Consider the following 18,085-nt stretch of genomic DNA (forward strand, 5'->3'; position numbering starts at 1 on the left):
ATGGCCGATACAAAGGACAAAGATGACTACGTTATTTTTATAGCCTTCCTTATGCAAACTTGATCTGCTGGTTTTTGAACACTTGAATGCAAGTTTTTGTAATTTCCCTTTTTACTTGCTTGTAAATACTTATGCTTGCAGCCCTTGGTTTCATTAGCCCTCGCCAATACTGGGAGCTGACCCTACCTGGCTTGACAAGTTTGGCGCAGTGCAGCTTACAATTTTCAAACGTTTTATATATGAGACTATGAATCTCAATAATTAGATCCGTTGTGAAAGCAGCATAATCGCCATTTAGCTTTAAAAGTATTCCATTTTGCAATTTTATACATTTTGCTTTTGCGTTAATGCTTCAATGCTTTTGTTTTTATTTTTGTTTTACTTTATTTTTCCTCAAATTAAACAGAAAATGGAGACACCATCAGCAAAAAAAAATCAAGTAAAATGGATAAGATACTTTCAAGAAAAAAAACTATAATCCGTACTATAATGCTCTTTTCATAGACAACTATCGACCAGTACTCAAATTCTCCACTTAGTGATTGATATAATCAATATTGGCTGAAAAATCTATAAATAGGACTCCCCAATAATCAACATTTCATACTTCATACGCACCTTTGAACCTTTTTTACTAAATTTCACGGCTCCTCCTATGCATTTCCTTCTATTTTTCGCTATCCTCCTTTGCTCTGCTGTTCTAGTAAAATCTCAAGTTCCCAAAAAGCAAACTTTTCAGTTCATAAACCAAGGCGAATTCAGCGATTATATAGTTGAATATAATGCAAATCATCGTATTATAAGCACCAATCTAGGTACATTTTATAACTACCCATTCCGTCTATGTTTCTACAACACTACTCCTAATGCACACATTCTTGCCTTACGAGCTGGTATCCCTAACGATGAAGACTTAATGCGTTTGGTATGGGATGCTAATCGAAATGACCCAGTCCACGAAAATGCTACTCTAACTTTTGGCCGCAATGGTAATTTAGTCCTAGCTGATGTTGATGGTCGTGTAGTTTGGCAAACCAACACGGCCAACAAAGGTGTTACCGGCATTTCCCTGCAACCTAATGGAAATCTAGTACTTCATGATAAGAATGGGAAGTTTGTCTGGCAGAGTTTCGATTATCCGGTTGATACCCTTTTAGTAGGTCAATCTCTTAAGCTCAATGGTGGGAAAAACCAGCTCGTTAGTCGTATATCAAATGTGGATGGTCGAGATGGTCCTTACAGTATTGTGATTGACAAGAAAGGCTTCCCAATGTATCTGAAAAATTCAGGCAAATCTCTCCGATACGGAGGTTGGAGAGGTGAAGGTCTTCTGAATATATCATTTGATGCAGTGCCTGAAAATCGTAGTATTACTTCTTATGAATTAACACTGGCTTTTAGCGAACAGCAGCAACCAAACACCCCTACTAGACATTTGCTTCAATCAAGACCAGTTGGTAATTCAAGAGGGATTATACTTAAGAAACTCAATTACAATGCAACTTATTCCTTCTTAAGGTTAGAATCAGATGGAAACCTTAAAGTCTTTACATACTATACAAATACTTCTTATTTCAAATGGGATCAAACTTATGCATTCTTTGGAGATGAAGTGAGGGAGTGTGGGTTACCATCCAAATGTGGTTCATTTGGATTCTGCGATAAGAGGATGTGTATTGCTTGTCCTAGTCCCAACGGTCTATTAGGCTGGAGCGAGAGCTGCAGACCTCCTGTAATCCCTTCGTGTGCCAATGGTGGTGCCGATGTGAAATATTATAAGATTGCTGGTGTCCAGCATTTTACGAGTCCATTTGATGAAGCACAAGGACCTATGAAGGTGAATGATTGCAGGGATAAGTGTAGTAAAGATTGCAAATGTGCTGGTTTCTTTTACAGGGAAGAATCTTCCAAGTGTTTCTTTGTGCCTGTGCTTGGTACTCTTATCAAAGATACGAACACTTCCCATGTTGGCTACATCAAGTACTAGCAAAATAAATGGAATAAGTTTTCTTAAATTTTATTGTCATCAACTATGTGAAACATGATTTTATATCATCTTATTGTGTAATCCATGAGTAAGAAATAAGTAATAAAGTAATTCAAATTTAAAAAATAGTGTTTGTGCCCAAAATTACTCCTAGGCTTTAAACACGATGATTTGATGATAATTATTAAAAATTAGGGTTAGGAATCGAATTGAAGAATAAATAGAGAAGACAAAGATTTAACGTGGTTCGGCAAGTGTTGCCTACATTCACGAAGGAATCACATAGGGAGTGTATTGTATTGATATGAGATTACAATAGTTATGGTTAGCTAACCTAGGATTCCATATCTTTTTAGGGTTTGAGATACATGTATTTATATAGTTTATGCAACCGTAAATCTGATACAAATTTGATATGCAAGCAACTTGGGCATCAAGTCTTCTGGAAACTTCTGGAATCTTCTTTCACGGGCTTGATTAACGGGCTTCTCGTCTATTTTATAGACGATACAAACATCGCCCCCTCTTAACCTCCAACTTGTTGGGGGTTAAGAAGTTTGTTTTTCCTTCTGCGTCGACCGTCGAAGACGTAACTCGCCCCCAAGCGTTTGTAGACATATGAAAAAGACGCCCCAACTGTGATAACTTGCAATGAAATTTGCCCACGTGCTAGGAGAGACTTTTTTCCAAGTATTGGACTTGTGATGCTCGAGAGCTAGTCGAGTCTTGTATGGAATGTAATGTGCTTGCGGCTGGGGCAAGGATTTTTCTCGCAACGTAACAAGGCTTCAGCGCTCGCTGCTCGGGTAGGCTGGTTGTTGCTTGTGTTGAATACGAGTCTTCGGACCAATATCGGGCATTGGGCTCGTGGTAAATTCGAGACTTTATGCATGACAAGGTGCAAGTCTTTCATACTCGCGTGCAAGACGAGATTTTATGCTTGCGAAAGTAAGACTTAAGTACTCACGTGCAAGGTGAGGCTTTAGGTGATTACGATGTTATGCAAGGCTATATATTGAAGGGTCTAAGTAATACCCATCTCTAACTCGATCACATTCTATCCACGAACCTCTGATCATGTCGCCATCCACGAACCTCGAACTCAATCATGTTGCTGCTCCAAGTGTATATAAAAGTTTCTCGATCACATGAATTTTTGCTTCCATGTTGCAGATAATTGAAGACGATTCTGACGAGCCAAAAATTGCTCAATTTGGACTTAAAACGAAGAAGTTATTGACGAAACAAGATTTTTACGAAGCGCGCTTGCTGTTGCTGACATGACAGATGACTGGATCAAAACTGTTGACGTGGAGATGTTGACTGGATATTTTTGCTGACTGGACAGTTTCGACTGATGTGGCACCACCGGCTGTAGATGTGGCATTGACGGGTACAAGGTGACTGGACAGTAGTTGCTGAGGTTGACACAGTGGCGCTGAATGTACACTGATTAGTCAGTGCATGAGAAGCACTGGATCACCTGGTGTACGAGAGGTTGGAAGAGCTTTGAGCTTCTTGCCACGCTTTTATGGAACGCTTATTTCTGTTACTGTTTTCTGGATGCAACGTTTCTGCAACTGTATTCGCAACGGTTCTTCGGCTGGTTCACAACACTTCCGTAAAAACCCTTTCTTTTTTTTTTTGCTATTTTTTGCTGGAATCCGTGTATGATTTCTTCCGCACCTTTCTCAATGGAAATACACGGTCGTTTTATATGAATCCCCTTAGTCAGCGCCAATGTTTGTACCCAAAATTACTCATAGGCACTAAACACGATGATTTGATGATAATTATTGAAAATTAGGGTTAGGAAAAGAATTGAAGAATAAATAGAGAAGACAAATATTTAGCGTGGTTCGGCAAGTGTTCCCTACATCCACGGAGGAATCCCATATGGAAAGTACTGTATTGATATGAGATTAAAATAGTTATGGTTAGCTGACCTAGGATTCCATATCTTTTTAGGGTTTGACATACATGTATTTATATAGTTGTAACTCCAATTATGATACAAACTTGATATGCAAGCAACTTGGGCAACAAGTCTGGAAACTTTTGGAATCTTCTTTCACGGGCTAGACGGGCTTGATTAACGAGCTTCCCGTCTATTTTATAGACGGTACAAACAAACAGTTTGGTTTTTGATTCTTAAGTTTGTAATTTTTACAATTTTTGGTAACGTAAGTCTTGTTTACGGATGACTCTTTAGGTTATGGTTACTCGATTGATGCAGTCAGCCAATACAGGGTAACCATCCGTACCGGCAAGGTGATATTTTCGCGAACTGGGTTCCCCTGGTTGGCATCCCAAACTAAAAAATAGACTGGTATTGTACAAACCAATTTTTAATGGAAGTGTGTAGGCATTAGGAGTGGTGCTATAGAAACAAAGTTGGAAAAGAGAGTGAAACAAAGAGAGCCCGGTAATTGGTATCATATTCGGCCAACCCATTTCCAAAATCTCATTGGTTTATGAATTTGAAGGTCTTGGAAGACGTACAGTGTACTCGACGACAAAAGATGATAAGATGAAGATGGCAGCGCAAAACAGCAAACTAGAGGTAGTACTTGAAAAGATGAGGGTACCCAATTATACCTCAATCTAAAACTTTTCCACTTATAAGTGCTTTCTCCGAAAGTGATTGTCTATGGACTGAGTCGAGACAATACAACTAATCGGTTTACACTTCGTGTGATCGTCTATGGATACGAGATCGAGACAATACAAAAAAGAAGTGTGTTTACTTGATAATAGGTTCAGACTTAACCAAACACAATAGGATTTCTATCAAGTAAATAGGAATTAACGTTTGTGTATTTTACTTCTAATTATAATAAAATAATTATAATTGTGGAAATAGAAAAGTAAAAGACACAACAAGATTTTGTTAACGAGGAAACCGCAAATACAGAAAAACCCCGGGACCTAGTCCAGAATTGAGTACTCTCATAATTAAGCCGCTATATAAAATCCAAACCAACTTCGTATAGTTGAGACGAAGCAATTAAACCTATAGTTCACCTAGTTCCATCAGTATCCTTGCGCCTCAAACTTGTAATAAGTCGCGCACTTGGAACAATTCCTTTAGTTCGTATTCCAAACAGTAAAGGAACAAAAAATCTGTTCGGTAACAACTATTTTCAAACAAGTGATATGAGTTTGACAAAAGGATCTTCCGTTTATCCCAATAAACTCCTTTGTCAAGTTCTTAGATCAATCTCTTAACAACTACCAAAGTAATTGTCTAAGACTTATGCAATCAATACTCTTAATCACAAAGAATTGTATTGATGCCGATCTACTCAACTAATCAATCAATGTTATCACAAAGATAAACCGATTATAGTTTGATCCCCAGCCGATCAAGTTTTGTGCACACCAAAGATTATGAAAAAAACTTCTTAGATCTTCAATAAACACCTGCACACCAACAACTTGAATCTCTTGTGATCAATCACACGCAGAACGGAGTCCGTTAACAATGGATTATCACAAGACGTTTTTAAATCTACAAACAGTTCTAAAGATCCCCGTCGATACTTCGATCTAGTTTGAGTGAATCTTATATCAGAAGAGAAGATTATCAAGCATAAACAAACTAGGTGCAATCAAAGTTCAACAACCATTAGTCAATCAAATCAATCGAAAACTAATAATAAACTGCAATTATCTAGTTTCCCACCAACGGTACTCGTAGAGCTTCCCAATCCCAAAGAAGTCTTTAAAACGAGCGGTCGTAAGAGATTTTTCCTAATTAGGGTACTTTCCGCTCCGAATAAACGGCTCCACCAGTAAAAACACAACTAGGTAGTTTTGCTGGCTCTAAGGATTAGTTTGCTTGAAATAAAAACTTCAATATTTATAGACAAAGGAAGTTTGGACACCAAGTAATTTCCAAAACCGAATATTCTCAAAGATATGCAATAAACGCAGAAATCGGTTTTCATAATTCCTGAAAATGCACTGTCCAAATATTTACCGAAATCTCAGTAGAAAATCTCCAATTAGTAAATGCACATTACTAATTTTGATTTTCTAAAGATATGCATTTAATTGCTGGAAATTAAAAGCATATAAAACTAAAAACCTTAATTAAGAGATTCTCAATTTATTTCGATCTGGGATTCTCCTTTAGCTATTAAGGAATATCTTTGAACAATAAAAGATAAGAGTTACTGCACATGTTCAAAGTATGTCGACATCTTTACTTTATAAATCCTTTTTCATATTTACAATCTTGGAGCCGATTTGCCACACTTCCAAACAAGTTTAGAATTGGTTCATCTGACTTCCAAGAACTATGTGATTGATTATTCTATCAAATAACAATTAATGGGTTTCACGGTTCTACCAAAACACAAAGCTTAGGTTCTACCTCCATGTGGGTACTAGGATCGGTCACACTAGCTTTCCAAAAATTGGTTGACTAGGTACTAGGATCGGTTACCACATATTTATGGTATTTAACTTGTAATCGGTTGCATAATTCATAGGATCGGTTACCAATTACTTAGACTTGTTGTACCTCTTACAAGGATCGATTCCCCATGCTTGTGATCGGTTACACCTCTTACTAGGACCGGTTCCCCAATGTCTAGAGTTGGTCATACTAATTACAACATATCGATCATACCATCTCAGGTGATTACTTATGATCGGCTTCACTAATAAAATTCATACCAATACAAAAGTCAGGCATTGTGAATAGTTTTACCAAGATACATAAACAAGTTATGAGCGGTTATACTAAACACACATATTGGTAATCCAAAAATTTACAATGAATAACAATACCAATAAGCCTAGCGATTTCCCTTTCGATTCATAACACAAGTTTATGAATTGTACTTCCTTTGAACAAATGTAAAACATTGTTTCCTAGGACGAAATATTCACCCATACCCATACATAATCACAATAGCATTCATACGATTATGTCGATGTCTTATATACGAAGTTCAAAAGATAGACGTTATACTTCGTATTGTAATTCCTTAATACTATGTCTAACTAGAGTATAATCATTCACAGCTTCGCATTTATGTTTTCAATATGCACGACTTGAAAGATACGTTAGGAATGAAACAGTTCAAGTCAAATATTACTAACCTCAAGTGGAAGGATGATTTCATCGTTGTAGTTCTTTACTTCTTCACAATCTTCAAGTCTTCACGTAATACTTGTAAGTCTCATATCCTAGTAATTTTCTAGCTAACCTATACGAAGTTGACTCTAGTAAATAATCAAGCGACTCTTTAAATGAGTTTTGATTCACTAAAATATGACAACCAAACTTGAAATACTAACGCTTGGTGGGTTCAGCCGAGCTATGCTCTAACAATCTCCCCTTTTGTCAATTTTAATGACAAAACTCTTACATCATATGGATAAATAAATTACAAGAATTCATTACACATACGCTTGATACCAAGTTTCAACAATACAATAACCTGTATACATTCAATCCATAAATTCCGTTGTTGACATTATAATAACAAAGCTAATACTTCCCCTAAAGGTAAGATAAGTAGATTTTCAATCCACACGTCTTTGTTATTCCCTTTGTAGTTAAGATAACCATGATGCAATTTTTACAAGTGATAAGTATAGGATTCGATTCTTGGACTATTTTAAAGGTTTGGTTTTAAGACTAAATAAATGGAAATACTAAAAATTGTAAAATAGAGTAACAAGATGAAGAGAGATAGGTCTAGGATATCGGATTCCACTACTTCTAACGGTTGTAACTTCAATAACTATTTTCTCTAATCTACTCTCAAAACTACACAAGGCCATTCTGAACCCAATCTCATGCCTTGGAAAATTTATCGTTAAAGAAATATCAATTCGACTCAAGTCGATAATCTAAGGCCTAATTTTCCTTCGCTTATAAAAGATCAACCGCCGAAGACGATCCAAAACAGTTATTTTGAAGCATTTAAAGAAGAGAAAATTTTTAGACAATTAAAACTAATTGGAGAGTAATAATTAGAAGAAAATTAAATACCAAAAATTACATGCTAGGAGTAGTTTCCTCCAAAACCCTAGAAAGTAATTTAGCTGCTCATATGAAGAAAATTGGAATAAATCCGATTAATCATTGTAATAAAAATAATGGAAATTGCTTACAACGATTTTCAGTTGCTATTGACCTCCAGTGACCAAAGCAGTACAATTACCAAAAGTTTATTGCAAGTGGAACTGTAAACGGTAAATACTAGTTGTTGTTGAATATAAGACTGCTTCTGCGATTGTTTTTGAGCGTATAATGTTCTTCGTTCTTCCTCTTCAATGGCAGCAGCAGAGAGGTTTGGTAACTCTCGATTCTCTGCTCCCTAGCCTCCCCTAAACTCTCCGTCCCCTTCTCTCATCTCCCAGTAAGCTATTTATACTCTACATGGCCCAAATCTTCTTGTAATAACTCACAAAATTCTGCATTAACTTCTCTGCCATTTTCGGAATATTATTTCCTTCTTTATCCTCTTCACGCGCCTGCATTTGGTTCTCTGCGTCTGCATATTGTTTATCTTCCTTTTGTAACTCTTCCACGCATCAAACACTATCTCAAACTCTCCCAACTCGTCTCAGCCATACACAAACACAAGAAAACTCGTATTTTACCTCTTTCGTTGATACACGTCCCCTGTTTTGCTCCCATCGATGATTCAGACCAAGTTAATCAATTTAAACTCCTATACCAGGCCTGTTTTACCGTGACAGTCCAATCCTAGTCCAATCCAACAATTTAATCCGACTAAAACTCCTCTGAATCTCGCATGAAACTCCCGTGAATATCTATCTCCCTGTTATGCTTCAAATCAATAATACCACCCAATCTGGTCGATCCAAACAAATGAATCAACCATGTTTAGATAAATCGAGCCTAGTCCAACCTGATGTGGCGATTGAATATACTTCAAACTCCCTCAGAATTCAAACCCTAAAACTGGTCTTGCTGCAACAATATTTCCTGCCAAAATTTCTGAATTCAAAAGATGGAAGAAGGTGCCCCTTATCCCACAGCTGAGGTGCCGATAGTAATTCGGGCGCCCCTTAGTAATTTGGGTTCCCCTTATCCATTTTCGGGGTGTCTTTAGTAATTCCTCCGGTGGGTGCAAATAGCACTTTTTGAGCCAATTTCTCCGCAAAAGCTTATTTCTCCAAAAATACCTACAAAGACATAAAATACCAAAATAAATACAAAAATGGGTACTATAGAAAATTGAGATCAAAACAGACACATAAATGTGTCTATCAAATACCCCCCAAACTTATTATTTGCTAGTCCTCGAGCAAATCAGACTAAACTAATTTTAATACGTACAACTCCCTTTCGTTGAGGATACGGTCACACTTAGCATGTATAACAAGCCTTTAAACCCCTAGGTGTCCCTAGTGGCCTAGTTATAGTCTCGGGAGGGTTTACAAGGTGTACCTACAAAACCTTTACCCCAGACCCTAGATACCTGTGAAGAACTCAGGAATGACACTAAAGAATCTTTTTGGTTGGCATACTCTCATTGATCACAAGAGAAAGTAACCTGATGCGAATCATATTCATATATATAAGTGGCAGAGTTCTATTCAGATAGTCGCACTATGGACATCAATAATCGGAATCACACAAATAAATAGATTAATAAGATGGATTATAAAGATAGATAGTTCAAAACAACGTTGTCTAAGGTCAACGGTGTTTCCCATATCTGTCTCAAGGCCTCCGCCAAGATGAACCTATGAATCCTAATGGATTCAGATACTGGTCTGGACTAATATCAACACAGCTTGGCATATACAAGGGAACCAGCGGTCGATAATCTTAATTCTAGATCAACTCAACTGGCATATACAAGGGGACCAACAGTCGATTTTATTGCACCATAATAAACTTTTCATTTTTCATTTTTTTTAACTACATGATTTGATCTTTTGGATCCAAGCGCATGCTTCTTGTCAGCAGACTACATGATAGTTCCCATGGATCCTGCGTTCCACGCTGTTTAGGCGACGGAGACAGGGAAAACACACGCATATTGCTATCCAAGTGTTTTTTTTTTTAATTCCGTTTGGTATGATTGGTTTGGTCTCTTTATTCTTTTAGTAACTCAATCACTCTATTCCATCCCGGCAGTGGTAACAATTCGATGTTTTGTGCCCCACCAAATCACTTGGAGAAACATATAATTTTTTTCAAATAAAATAAAAAATAGAACATAGTGTGATGATTCCATTCGAACACCTGAACTCTGTCTTTTTATGAATAAACTCTGTTATTTGGTTCCTTAACTCCTACAACCAATATGTTTCCATCCACTTAGACTGGTTAGTGTCATCCTAAATTTGCACAAATTTCTCTGGAGTTTTTATTATTATTATTGTTTATTTATTTTATTATTTTTTGTTATTTTCTTAAAAACTAACTAAAAGTTTTTCCCTCACCTCCAAACTTAAATCAAACATTGTCCTCAATGTTTCAAAATGAAAGTGCAGTACCAAAAATATAAGTAACAAAAGGAAACAGTAAAGAGAGAAGTCAGAAAGATAGTACCTGGATAAAGCGTAGCAATCCTTCCATGGGGAATAAGACAAAAATAAAATCAAAAACAAAACTAATGTACAACAAGAGGAGGGTCATCCAGAGGGACCTTAATATCACCATGTATGGGTTGCCTCCATATAGCGCTAAGTTTATTGTCTTCATCCAGACTTTGGTAGAGTTATTAGTCACCAAATAAAATAATAAAGTAGTAGTCGGAACATATGTGGGTCATCAAAACCAAATAAAGCTACCACAAAACAAGAAAACTGCAGCAGACCAAGGAAGTGAACCAACCAAATGCACCATTATCAAGTTTTTTATTTAAGACAACTATATCTAGTTGTGGTTCGGGTTCAGGTTTTATAAAAGGGTCTAGATAAAAAAAATTCAATGGCTGAATTTTCTCATAGACAGGATCCGCGGGATCAGGTTGTAGAGTCTACAAAAACTCAAATAAAAACTTAGAAGCACATAATAATAACCTGAATAATTGTGTATCCTCAAAGTCAATTATATTTGACTTACATAGTTGACCATAATGGTGGTCATTCATTCTTAAGTAAATGTGTCGACAATTCTAATCTCCTAAAATAATTAGGTTTAATTCTAAAAACTATATAATGCCACATTTCAAATTGAGATACTCCCACATTTGGTAAATAAAATTTTGGTGAGACAACAAAATCAATTATAATATCATGAACCGGATTAACCACATCAACCATAGGATGTGTTTCTATCAATAGAGTTTCTTTCTAGACGTATTTAGGTTCAGGAAAACATGCATGAAAATAGTCTTTTAATATGGTAGAGGCAGATACGTCAAGTCCCAAGTTAGGGGCCTTTACAAGAGTCAAGGGTAAACCACGGGGAGATTGATATTTACCCCCAAACCTAGACTTGTCAATATCCTTGGATAAACTAGTCACAATTTCCTTAATTTATAAATTATCAGATTTAGGAAAATGGTCTTTTATTTCTTCTAGGTTGTAATCATGTGGTTCTACATTTTTATAATCCTCAGCAGAGACTATTGTTTCTGAATCGCTAGACTCTAAAATACTAGTCTCAGGATAAACTCTTTCCTCTAAACCATCATCGGCTTCATAATCACAATGATATACTACACCATCTAAAACTATGGTATCTCTAGTCAAATCCACTTCCTTTTGAATAGGTGAATAATCCTCAATATTATTAGGATTTGAACTAGAAACACTATGATCATCGTAAGGCTCAATTGGTGTAACAATTTCCTCGTCATCATTGTAACAACCCTCATTTTCACATAAACCCGGCCGACACTTGCGCAAAACTTAAAATCGTTACTCTTGATAAAAGTCTACCAAATTGTATTATACAAACTTCAAAATATATATATTATATAAAGGAAACACCTAACTTCGTCTTACCAAAATATTATGTCGTATTGGTTTGATAAAAACAAAATTACAACTATACAAGAAATTTCGAACTCCATTTACCCCCACCACTACCTCATTTTAAGTTCTTAAAACACTAATTAAGGAAAATACAAATGCACATCCTCAACTACATATTCTTGAAGAATCCATACGAGACAAGAAAATCAAACAACCACTTTATCGCGTACTAAAACCTGTAAAATTATCAACAGGAGTTAAACTCCGAGCAAGTTCTCCATAATTTCCACATTAAAACAAAATTTAGTAATGCAACTTAACTTGGGGACATAAAGGCATAACTAGTACAAACTAGAATTCATAGATGACACTAAAGTAATGAAGCAAAGTACTTGGTAGAAAGAATTCGAACAGTTAGCAACTACTAGAAAAAAGCCGACTACTAATCTTAATCCAAACATTTTATACGCATGTTCAACACACATAATACAAAAAAATAATATAGAGCCATCGTACTTACTCATCTCATACTAAAACAGGAAAACAATATGCATATGGAGACCAATCAATTTCGAAGGAAAACAATAAAATACAAGAATATCCACTGATAAAAATGTACAATCTAATTATAGACCAGCAAAACATATTCGACGTGCTAGAATATCCGATACCGATAAATAGAGTTACCAAAAACTTATCTCAACGAACTTATAACTTTAGGCAACGTAGAAATGTACAATAACCATTCTACATATCTCAATAAGTTTACTACGACCACATCTTAGATACCCACTAATTTAGCCTATACAAAAATGTACGGTACACATCCAATACATTTTGAAACGGTTATTATGACCACCTCACAGTAAACCACTACTTTAGCCTACACAGAAATATACTGTACACATCCAATACATTTCGATACGGTTACTACGATCTCATCACAGTAAGCCACTACTTTGGCCTACACAAAACGTACGGTACACATCCAATACATTTCAATATGGTTACTACGACCATATTACAGTAAGCCACTTCTTTGGCATGAACAAAAATGTACGGTACACATCCAATACATTCCCATATGGTTACTACACAATCCTAATCCACGAGAAAATCTATAAATCAGTTTTCACACTACGCGCGACAACTTAGGGGACACAATCTAGCAACACCGTAGCCTCCTCAGGTACGATATATATGCTGTAAAAAGAAATACTTACGCAAAGTTCAAGGTAAAATAAATAAATAATAATGTCCAACATATCGGGGCGTGCTATACATGAAGACACTAGTACCAATAAGTATCACCGTTCAAAGAATAATTTTCATCTCATGAGATGAGTAAACCAACAAATAAAATATGCACCATCAACTCAACCACATGACAAGCATACTACTACCAGTATTCTTTCCAAGTACATGAAAACTAAGCATACAAGTGACAAGTGATCTGTACATTCAATCTCCACAATTCCATTAGCTAACATTAGATCAGTACAAGCACTTATCTACCTTTCATCCTCAAATAATCACCAAAACCTAAATTCATTATTAATCTAGTTAGGAAACAATTCATCAATGTAACTTGGTTGAGATCGAATTAAATTTATAACCAATATACTAGACATTCTACTCCTTTAAAGAAAACCACAAACAATCATCAACACAATAATAACCAAAATTAAGCTAAGTATTTCATTTGCCCTACGAAATCTTATGATAATGTGTTCGATTGTTATAGCATGGAGTGATTGGAGTCTATCTAGCGGTTTCTTACAATATCAAGTTAAATTGGTTCCTAAATATATGATAATGAAGAATCTAATGAAGTATCGGTGTTGCACATCCACATCCCAGTCTTTCCAAGAAGAAACCGAGCTACCATTGTTTCATGCCCGTATTTTTTTTCCTTATCGCTGGTTTTCAATTCCGGGGCCTCTTTTCTACTTTCTTCCATCCTTTCAACTCTCACTTCTCACGAATTCTTATAAACCAAGGAAAGTACTAACTACCTATACTCGCTATGGGGCAACTATATATTAGGAGTAAGCCAATATTACTTTGGATATTACAATCTACCGCATAAATATATTGAGGTGCAACTAAATTTTAATTTTTAAATACTTCTAATTTTAATAGATGGATATTACAATCTTCCCCAGTGGAAAAGGATCTCTCCCTCGAGATCAGGCTGACCTCAATGACAAAGAAGTGTGGGTGAGAATGATGAAAATAACATCGAAATGTTGTCAAGATGCTTTTTGAGGGTTCCATCGAAATAAAGGAATTTGAACTTCTGATTAAAGTTAAACCGACCCTCTTGATAGGGGTGAGCATGGGACGGAATGGACCGGTTTTTACCTCATCCACATCCAATCCAATACATTACGGATTCGAAGTATAGCATCCGCATCCAATCCATCATCTAATGGATGCACGGATGCACGGATTAATTACGGATAATCCAATGGATTTGTTTTAGTTAAAATTTATAATAAAGAAAATAAAACCAACATAAATGACTCCTTATAAAACCTACATATCCTATATATGTATACAAATATATAAATGCCATGGACAACATCCAAAACCAACACCATAAGATTTTTAAAATGATCCATACTATTTTCTAGAAATATATAAATACTCTTAATTTAACGGATCTGGATGTCCAATGGATTTCCAAAGTTGCATCCGGGGCCGATCCGTAATTCATTGGATTTCAAAAATTCCATCTCCATCCAATCTATTAACAAACGACCTGGGCATCCATCCGCAAAAACATGGTTGGACCCGGTTAAATCCGCGGATTACGCACCAAATGCTCACCCCTGCCTCTTGGTCCCTGCTAGCCATATTGAAATGACATTTTGAAGAAATGGTGGGGAAGATTTTAAGGTTTATGTTATGAATAAAATTCCATGAAATGATTTTTTTTAAGCATACCCATGAAATGATGTTTAGTTATATGGGTGTTTTTGATGATCCAACTTTGCTTTTCTTGTTGTGTATACTTAAAACCAAGGTTGTTAATGGGAGTACCATTTTGTTTGGGGGTGTACCAACCCCAAGGAAATTGTTTGTTTATCCTATATATATATTGGTACACCCCTAAACAAAATGGTATCCCATTAGCATCCTTGCTTAAAACGTGCTAAAAAACATGTCCTCCAACACTCCAAAGTTTATTCTTTCTTTGATTACTACACTAAAATTTTAGTTTCATGATCGCATCCAATCTCTATCTTTATCATTCTTCCATACAAAACCCATCATTACAAATCTTTCTTTTCCATCCATAGTTACTAGTAAACATTTTTATTAGTCAAAAAGGTTTTTTATTGAATGATTCGAGGAATTTAGGTGGTTTATCTCCTAATTTGTGCCCTATGCAAGAAGAAATTAAAAAAAAAAATTTAGTGAAAACGGCTTCGAGCATTGTTTGGCAACTAGAAGCTCCACAAGTAGAAGTCATTTTCAGCAGGAAGCAAAATTCATTTGCTTCACAAAAATGATACCCTCCGTTTTAGGAGAAATGATACTTTTACTTATATAGTTTGGTCTAAGTATCATTTATCTTAAAACAAAAGTACTGCTTTATTGCTTTCATAAAGTCCATCTGAAGTTTGGTTCCCAGACTAACTTCTCATTTCAGTTAAAACCCTTAGTTTCATTTTAGCTTATTCACTTTTTTGGAAATCAGAATACAAATAAGTCGAAAATTTTCTTTCTTATGTGGTATCCAATTCTCATTATTTCACTTGTATTTTTGGAGTACTCTCACATCCCTTGATGCCTTACACTGTATCAAATTATGTACATCAATCTATGTGCGCGCCTCCTGGGGATGCATGGTGATCTTCTTGTATATGAGTATATGATTTGAATAAAGTTGATAGAAAGTTTAATAAATAAAAACCAAAAATAAATCAAAATTTCGACAGGGTAGTAAGGCAATAAGTTATGAAATTCGTATCTGTGTTGATAAAGAGTGACCGTGAACTTCGGAGAGAGAGTATGAGAGAGAGTGACCGTGAACTTCGGAGAGCTTATGGTGAGAAAAGACTTCTTCAGCTAGAGAGGAAAAGCTATGAAATATCCATTGAATCAGTGGGGAAGAAAGATCTGATTAAAATTCTTGAGAGAGGATGGGGAGGATCGAAAGCATGGATAGTTTTTCGGAGAGAGTTGTTTGTTGGTTGGTAGATCTTTTAAAGAGGGTTTACAAAGGCAAGAACAAAGGTCCGAGGAAGGAGATCACTGGTGGAGATTTTATGTATGCCTTGAAGGTGCAGAGCAATGTTGGGGGTGGGTATGTGAGGATCTCTAGACATAAAGAAGGATATGAAGTGAAACGGAGGTATTGGATTTATTCATGGAGAAACATGGTATGCATCAGAAGGTCCAACAACTACCAACGAGAGAAGATTTTCCTGAGGTACTATCATCCATAAGTTCAAGAATTAAAAGGACTGGGATAGTCAAGGTAAACAAGAAGGTGGGGTGGATTTGTAGCTTTTTTTATTAAGAAAAAGCTGGGTATGCATAGATATTTGGAGATAGAAGAGAAGACAAAACTAACAACATTAGTTACTTTGGAGGAGCAGGAATGGAGGCAAATTTGGGAACCAAAGAAATGGGAATACAAGGATGTAGATCTTTGTTTATCTCAATGGACGGGGAACCTAAAGGATTTGCAGGAGAAGGATAACACATCACAAAAGCATATGAGGATGGAAGATAAAACACTTCCATTAGAGAAAATAAAGGAAGAAGAGAATTCGTTTAAACTGAGGGGTTTGCCAATTAGGAAATGAAATTCTAATAATATTGTAAAGATTGGAAATAAGTTATACACGGTGAAATCATCAAGAATTGCAGTGGAGACTTTGAGACTAGAAGGAACTCATTTTATCAGGGTTGCAATATCTGGTGATCTCAGTCGTATTCCGGCGGTGCTGGTGGAGGAGGTCGACGGAGAGAAGGTGGCGATGACGACTCAATGGGATCTGTATTATGAGGAGAAAACTAAACTCAATGAGTTGGATTATCAAAGAGAATTCGGAATTTTGATAGGAAAGTTTCTTTAAAATTTAAATTTAAAAATACGGTTGGAACCAATTCCAAGGCGGGAGATCAGGGAAGAATAAATGAGTCATATGATTCAGTTGCTGACTTAGAAGAAGGAGATGATTCAGTAGCTGACTTGGAAGAAGGTGAATCAGACAGGATCTCGGATAGGAGTTCGGTCAGATCCAAAACCCGGAGCTTCAATTGGTTCCATTTAACCAGATTCAGATCGTAGGAGAAAATTCAAATTTTGAAAACCTAATGGAACAACAAAGTATGAGAGAAGAGACATGGGCGGTGGAAGATGTCCAATTGGTGGAAGACTACAATACTGTGGTTGAAATTAATATGTTATCTGAGATTGAAAACAAAATTGTACAAAAATTGGGGGATGTTAAAACTTCAAACTCAGAGAGCATGGAAAAGGTAATTGAAGCTGCTGAGCTGATGATGTTACACTGTTGCAATCATGGGGGAGTGTGGGATGGTGATAGGCAACTCTTAAAGAAGGTAATTTTGGGTCAGGTTCTTAAGTACAAGGAGAGGATCACAAAGGTGAAGGCTACTAAGGAAGCTGAAGAGGAAAGAGTTTTGGTTGAAGTGAGAACACACTAGTCCAGAAGGGGCCATAAATGACGTTTTTAAATGACAGATTAATTCCGTGATTGGGATATCACAAACAAATAATGTCATATGATATGAAAATAGTGGGACCCATCATTTAACACAAAAAAATTATTATTTTAAAATGTGATAAATTTGTAGGTCCGTGATTTTTTATGGACCATTATATCACATAATAAATCTGTGAATTATCAAAGTTTAAATACGCCCCCTAGTAATATTCCGTTACACACCACAAAAATAGCTAACCAATGGCTTAGCATAGACACCAACTTACTTGCCATAAGTCTATGGAGCCGTATCAGTTCCATACTACAGCAAAAGAGTTAACACCCTTCTTATTAGGGAAAAAAAAGAAAAAAAAAAGAAGGTAAGTTCTGAGTTATCTCTTCACCGCCGTCTGTTTTTTCCCTCCGAATACCTAACTACCGAAGCTCTAACTTAGAAGAAGAAGAAGAAGGTATCGAGTAAGTTTCA

General features: G+C 36.1%; 1 protein-coding gene across 1 annotated transcript; it reads left to right on the forward strand.

Annotated features, from left to right (window-relative positions):
* The first annotated feature begins 655 nt into the window (after positions 1-655).
* On the forward strand, positions 656-1,987 carry LOC113308759 (EP1-like glycoprotein 2). The gene has a single exon (XM_026557225.1). It carries the CDS (start codon positions 656-658, stop codon positions 1,985-1,987), a length of 1,332 nt encoding a protein of 443 aa, XP_026413010.1.
* Positions 1,988-18,085: the final 16,098 nt, after the last annotated feature.

This window comes from Papaver somniferum, chromosome 9 (genome assembly GCF_003573695.1).
Source record: "Papaver somniferum cultivar HN1 chromosome 9, ASM357369v1, whole genome shotgun sequence".
In the NCBI taxonomy this organism is placed as follows: Eukaryota; Viridiplantae; Streptophyta; class Magnoliopsida; order Ranunculales; family Papaveraceae; genus Papaver; species Papaver somniferum.